This window comes from Vombatus ursinus, unplaced genomic scaffold (assembly GCF_900497805.2).
Source record: "Vombatus ursinus unplaced genomic scaffold, bare-nosed wombat genome assembly UNPS02014808.1, whole genome shotgun sequence".
NCBI classification, from domain to species: Eukaryota; Metazoa; Chordata; class Mammalia; order Diprotodontia; family Vombatidae; genus Vombatus; species Vombatus ursinus.
The window spans coordinates 2506447-2512446 of record NW_020954586.1 but is presented as its reverse complement, the minus strand read 5'-3'; the positions used below and the strand labels follow the sequence as shown (position 1 = coordinate 2512446).

At 51.6% G+C, this 6000-nt stretch overlaps 1 protein-coding gene across 2 annotated transcripts in view; it reads right to left on the bottom strand.

The window, feature by feature from the left end:
* NGEF (neuronal guanine nucleotide exchange factor) overlaps positions 1 to 6000 on the bottom strand; it is a 126330-nt gene that overhangs the window by 18764 nt on the left and 101566 nt on the right. For both annotated transcript variants that reach the window (XM_027875207.1, XM_027875208.1), the window contains one exon: positions 1139 to 1268. In XM_027875207.1, coding sequence (XP_027731008.1) covers positions 1139 to 1268 — 130 coding nt within the window. The remainder of the gene's footprint in view (positions 1 to 1138; positions 1269 to 6000) is intronic.

Here is a 6000-nt window from a genome sequence, read left to right as displayed (position 1 = left end):
AGAGAGGGAAAAGGGAGAAGGGAGAGAAGGAAGGGAGCAGATGAGGGAGGGAGGGAAGAGGAGTAAGAACGCTCTCTCTTTTAGAATTTCCAGCTCTAAGCCGTTCTCTTGAGAGAAGCTAATTGTTTATTTTGGGTACACAGAGAGAGTGTTTTCTACTGTGGAATTGTCTCGTTCGCCGCGCACTTTTCTAAGAAAAGGAGACAAACACGTTAATCACAGTTTTGCTGATGGGTGCCTTCCATTTCCTGAGGCCCAGCCCCACCCCCATCCTTGGCCGGCACCCTTCATCCCTCTCCAATTTTTCATCTTTGACTCCCAATTCCCCCCCATCAGCCTAAACCTGTTAATTATCTACTCCTCCTACGTGCCAGCTCATCGGGACCACCTGCTGGATTCCTAAGCACAGTCTCTTTCATTCATGGTATCATTGAGAGGTGTGGGCCTAGAAGGGACCTCTGAGCACAATTGGTCCAATCCCTGCATTTTACAGATAAGGAAACTGAGACCCACAAAGAGGAAGTGACTTTCCAGAGGTCACAAAAGTTGTAAGTAGCAGTTCTGGGATTTGAACCCAGATCCTGAGATTTCAGAAGAATTAGGAGAGGTCTTTGAGATTGGGCTACTTTTCTATTCAATTCCCTGTGCTTAGCACATAAGAAGTGCTTAATAAATGCTCCATTCATTCATTCATTCATTCACCCATTCAAAAGCAGCACCACCTCACAATCTCTGCCCCAACTTCTAAGCTGATTCACTTTGACCAGAACTTAGTAACTTGAACTTCCTAATTGTGAAATCGAGGGGTTGGACCAGTTGAACTCTGTGGTCCCTTCCTTGGATCTCAATCCATGGTCCTCTGTCAGTTAAGAAAGGGAACAAGGTGCTGGAGTGAAGTCAGAAAGCCCAGCCTCAAACACCACCTTTGAGGCTTACCACCCATGCGACCCGGGGGAAGCCACTGAACTTTGCTGGGCCTGGATTATGTGGTCCCTGAGGTCCCTCCGGAGCTATGGTCTCAGTCCTAGGACATAGATTTATGCAGAAGCTAAGAGCTGCCTGAAGTGTATTCCAGAGAACAATACCCCCGGCAAGGGGAAACGGAGTTAGAGGGGGAGAGGGCGGGCCAGGTAGTTACCTGTACCAGTAACTTCAACCGCGTGATCCTTTGAAATGGCAGAATCAGGAAGGAGGAGAAAGGCAGGCCTTTGCACTTGGGGTCCAGCTCCAGCTGGGAGATCACCTCCCGGAACGCGGCCTTCTCCTGCCTGGGGATGAACAGAGGACGAGCCTGTAGCTGTGGTTGCCCTGGAGACCGGCAGGTGCAGCAGATCTGACTGTACTGCTGCTCTCCTCACCCACCCCAAGACAGAACATTCATCTCGCCCTTTGGAAACAGGAGCGGAGAGCTCTCATCCTCATGGACAAGTCCCCAAATGCGTTCCCACTAAAATGGAGATGGGTCTTCAGAGAGAGGAATGGAAAATAGTTTTCAATGTACATGTCCCTGAAGTGCATTCACATGTGAACACGTATAGATTTCAGCAGCATGTGTTGCGTGTGTGGGTGGCTGAGAATCGGGCGTGAGCCCAAGGCCATGAGTCAGAGGCTTAATTAGACAGCTGGCAGGGCAGGATCACTGCAGCGAGGTGAGGCCGGGCCACAGTCCTGGGAACAGGGCAGTGACTAAGGCCAGAATGACTAAGAGAGCCCTAGCTGCTTCTGCCAGGGGGAGGGGCACCACATCTGGTCCTTGGAGGGGGCAGCCACGGAGGCCAGTGTGTGGACATCCGAGGTACTTGGCAAGTCCTGCCAGGCGGCAGCTCAGGGGTGGGGCTCTTCCTGGGATGACTAAAGGCCAACATGAAACCAATGAATGAACATAATGGGGCGGGAGGTGGGGAAGGGTTGGCTTATTCCTAAAGGCATGCAGGCTGCGCTGAGAGCTGAAGGGAGCTACCTGCCAGAGCAGATTTAGACCAACTCTTCCTTCTCTCCCTCCAAAAGATTTACTTCCCTAACTACATTTCACAGCACCGTAGATTGAGGCCTGGGACCTCAGGGGGTCTGAACCTGGGGTGCTTGACCTTTCTTTTCATAAATATTTTGATACTGAGTTTCAATAGACTGTGTTTCAATATAACTGGTTACTTTTGTAATCTCTCATTTTTTATTTTGTGCTGCAAAAAACCAGAATTCTGAGAAACCCTTCTGACTGTCAAGGGGGTCCTGGACCCAACCAAACAAGGTGATGGACCCCTGCCCTAAAGGTCCCCAGTGCCTGGCACATAGTAGGAGCTTTATAAATGTTGATTGATGGATTGACCTCCTCTACTTCCTTCAATTGACAGATGAGGAAACTGAGGCCCAGAGCAGGTAAGTGAGTTGTCCAAGGTCACACAGGGATTCCACGAACTGAGCCCAGATTCTCCCAGCATTTTTTCAGTTTAGGTGGAAGTTTTGGCATGTAATTAAAAAAAAATGACTAACCAGTTATACATTTTTCTAAAGTGACACAAGCTCCAGGCTGTTTATTCCAAGCTACTGTCAATGTATGGACTAGCCTTTATATCAGTTGTGTATTTTGTTCATGAAAAAGAGCTGGGGGTCTTAGGGGCCTGCAAGTTCAATATAAGCATGATATAGTAGCAAAGAAATCAGACACTATCTTAGGCAGCATGAAGAGGTGGCAAGCATCCAGGAAGGAGGAGCCAGTCATCCCGCTTTGCCTGGCCCTGGCCAGATCCCTCTGGTGTGTTGTGTTCATGTCTCACAGTAGGCAAGCCAGAGTCTGTCCAAAGGGTAGGAGGGCACCCAGGATGGTGAAGGGCCTCAAGACCAGGCCACGTAAGGGTCAGTCGACAGAAGAGGAAAAGAAAAAGTCAAAACGGGATATAATTTCAAGCATTTGAAGGATCATTGTGTGGGAAAGGAATTGGGTAGAACCAGGAGTAATGTGTGGATGTTATAGGGAGGCAGATGAAGACTCAAAGTAAGGACATACTTCTTAACAATTAGAGCTGTCTCAAAGAGGGATGGGCTGCCTTGAGAGGTAGTGAGCTCACCATCTTTGAAGGTATTCAAGCAAAGGCTGAGCAACCACATGCTGACAGCATGATGGGATGGCTACAGTGCTCTACCTGCAGTCAGAAACACCTGGGTTCAAGTCTAATTTCTGGTATATACCATCTCTGACCTTCACAATACTTTACTGTCTCACTCCTCACATCCAATATGGGGCCAATGCCTGTTGATCTCCCCTGAGACATCCTTCACATACATCACCCCCTCCTCTCCTCCAGCAGGGCTCCCCCATCACCTCCCACCCTTGGAGGACTCCTGCCTCCAGTCCTTCCCCCTCCAGCCCACCCCCCATTTAACCACCAAAGGGATCTTCCTAAAGCCCAGTCCCCACTACCTCACCCCTCCCACCCTAAACAACAGCTTCTAGTGGCGCCCTCTTGCTCCCAGGATCAAATATAAATGATCCTCTGGTTGGTGTTCCAAGCCCTTCCTGATTTCTCTGTCCCCCCCAGACTTCTTACACCTCACCCCCAGGATTCCCCCATCATCCTGGCTGTCACACACATGCACGTGCACACACACACACGTGCACACAGATGCACACACATACACACACGTGCGTGTGCACACACACATGCACGCACACACACGACACTCCCATCTCCCTACTCCAGGCATTCTCTCTAGCTGTGTCACAGGCCTGGAATGCACTGCCCCCTCTGCTCTGACCACTGACCTCCCTGGCCGCCTTGAAGTCCCAACTCAGGTCCTATTCTGCAGGAAGCCTTCCCCAGATGCTTTTCAGCCCCAGCCTCCTCTGTTGGGCATTTCCAATATACCTGAGTAGACCTTGTGGGTACCTATTTGTTCGCATCCTCTCTCCATGGTAGACCGTAAGCTCCTTGAGGGCAGGAGCTGTCCTTTGCCTTTCCTTCTGTCCCCAGTGCTTGGCACACAGCCGGTGCTTCATAAACGCTTGTTGACTGACTCACTGACTCCTAGCTGTGTGACCCTGAGTGAGTCTCTTCTCTCTGAACCTGATATTCTTCAACTTTCAAACAAAGGGCGGTACTTGATGAGCCCCAAGGCTCCTTCCAGGTGCAGGTCCATAATCCCCTGCCCTGCCTTGGAAGGAGGCTCTGTTTCAAGCCTGGGCTAGACCAAATCTTCCAAGGCCCTATCCAGCCATGCCATTTCTCCTACTTGCCCTGATTCCAGCACAGTGCTGTGGCTACAGTTGGCCGTGGAGCCAGGAGGCCCTGGGAGCAAGCGCCCCTCCCCCCGCTGGGCTGGGTGACCCTGGGCAGGTCACTTCGGAGCGGTGACCTCAGACTACAGGTAGGAGAGAAGGTGACAGGGGCAGCTAGGTGGTGCAGTGGATAGAGCACTGGCCCTGGAGTCAGGAGGACCCGAGTTCAAATCTGGCCTCAGATACCTGACACTCAGTAGCTGTGTGACCCTGGGCAAGTCACTTAACCCCATTGCCTAGCACAAAGCAAAAACAGAAACAAAAAAACAAGAGAGAAGGTGACAGGCTGCCCCGGCCAGGCAGTGACCTTGCCCGGCTGATGAAATCCCAGAGCCGGGTTCTAATCCTACTCTTGTTCCAAGTACTGACAGCCCCGTCGGTCTCATTTTCAATAGTTATTGATCAGGTTAGTAGTGTGATGTTATTGAACCGTCTCTGGGCTTAAGCCCACAAGTCCAGATTCCCATCAGTTCTAACTTTCAAAGGCCAGGACGTGCTTGCAACAGATTTACTCCATGTCTCAGTCGAAAAGTCCCTGAAGGAGCTTCTGTGTTTAAAAAAAGGTCTCAGTGTTTGGAGAGGAGGCTCCAGGCTCGGGCGGGGCTTCAGGACAAGGCCCTTCCATGGGGCTCAGAAGGGAGCAGACGATTCCAGGGAGGGCCGCTTCACCCCAAAGGACCCGATGGGGGAAGCCCAGGACACAGCCGGGGGGTGGGGGACACCCTCGCGGTGGCCACCGGGAGTGTCTGGGAGGTGGACAGAGGCTCAGTCAGGTCTATTTCTGCCTCTTCTAGCCCGAAACCAGCCACGTTCTTGTCTGGCCTCTGGTTCTCGCTAAGGCGCCTCTCCTGCTCTCTGGCCTGATTGGAGGGTCCGGCCAGGCCAGCAGCGCTCCTGACCTCAAACCCTCCCCTTCTTTAACTTCAAAGGCCGTAGGCATCACATTCCAGCCAAGAATCCTAGCCCGGGGCCCTCAGCTTCAGGGAGAGGAGCCTCCAGAGGTCGATTTCTCCCGAGACACCAGGGCTGAGCCTTGGCAGGGATGCTTTCAGCCCGAAGGGGCAGTAGGGGACAGAAAGGATTGACTCCTCGGCCCCTCCCGTTCTCAGCCCTCATCATCTTGGACCTTCCCAAGGCCTTGGGTGCTCGGACCACCCTCTGCTGCGGGCTCTCCTTCCCTGGGCTTTGGTCTCCTGCTTCTCCTCATGCCTCCAGAGCTGATTTTCCTCAGTCTCCTTTGGAGGGCTGCCTCATTCATCTGCCCCCATAACATGGGTGTCCTGTAGGTGTCTCTCTCTCCACCTCTCTGTCTGTATCTCTGCCTCTTCTTTCTATCTCTGTCTCTGATCTCTGTCTCTCTTTGTCTCTGCCTCTGTTTCTTTCCCTGTCTCTCTCTTATCTCTCTGTCTCTGTCTCTCTGTCTCTTTGTCTGTCTCTTCTTTCTCTCTCTGTCTCTGTCTCTGTCTCTCTATTTCTTCTTTCTTTCTCTGCTCTCTCTCTGTCTCTGTCTCTCTCTTCTCTCTGTCTCTATCTTCACTTTCTCAGGCGCCACTAAGGATCTAGTAAAAATCATAATCCTAATAATCTCCCCATCTCAGAGGACACCCAGATCTGTCCTTGCTCTCCTCCAGGCCTGTATGCCATTTGCCTGTTGGGCAGAAAGAGTGCTGGGCTTGGAATCAGGAAGACCTGAATTCAAATCCTGCCTCAGACACTTACCATTTGCA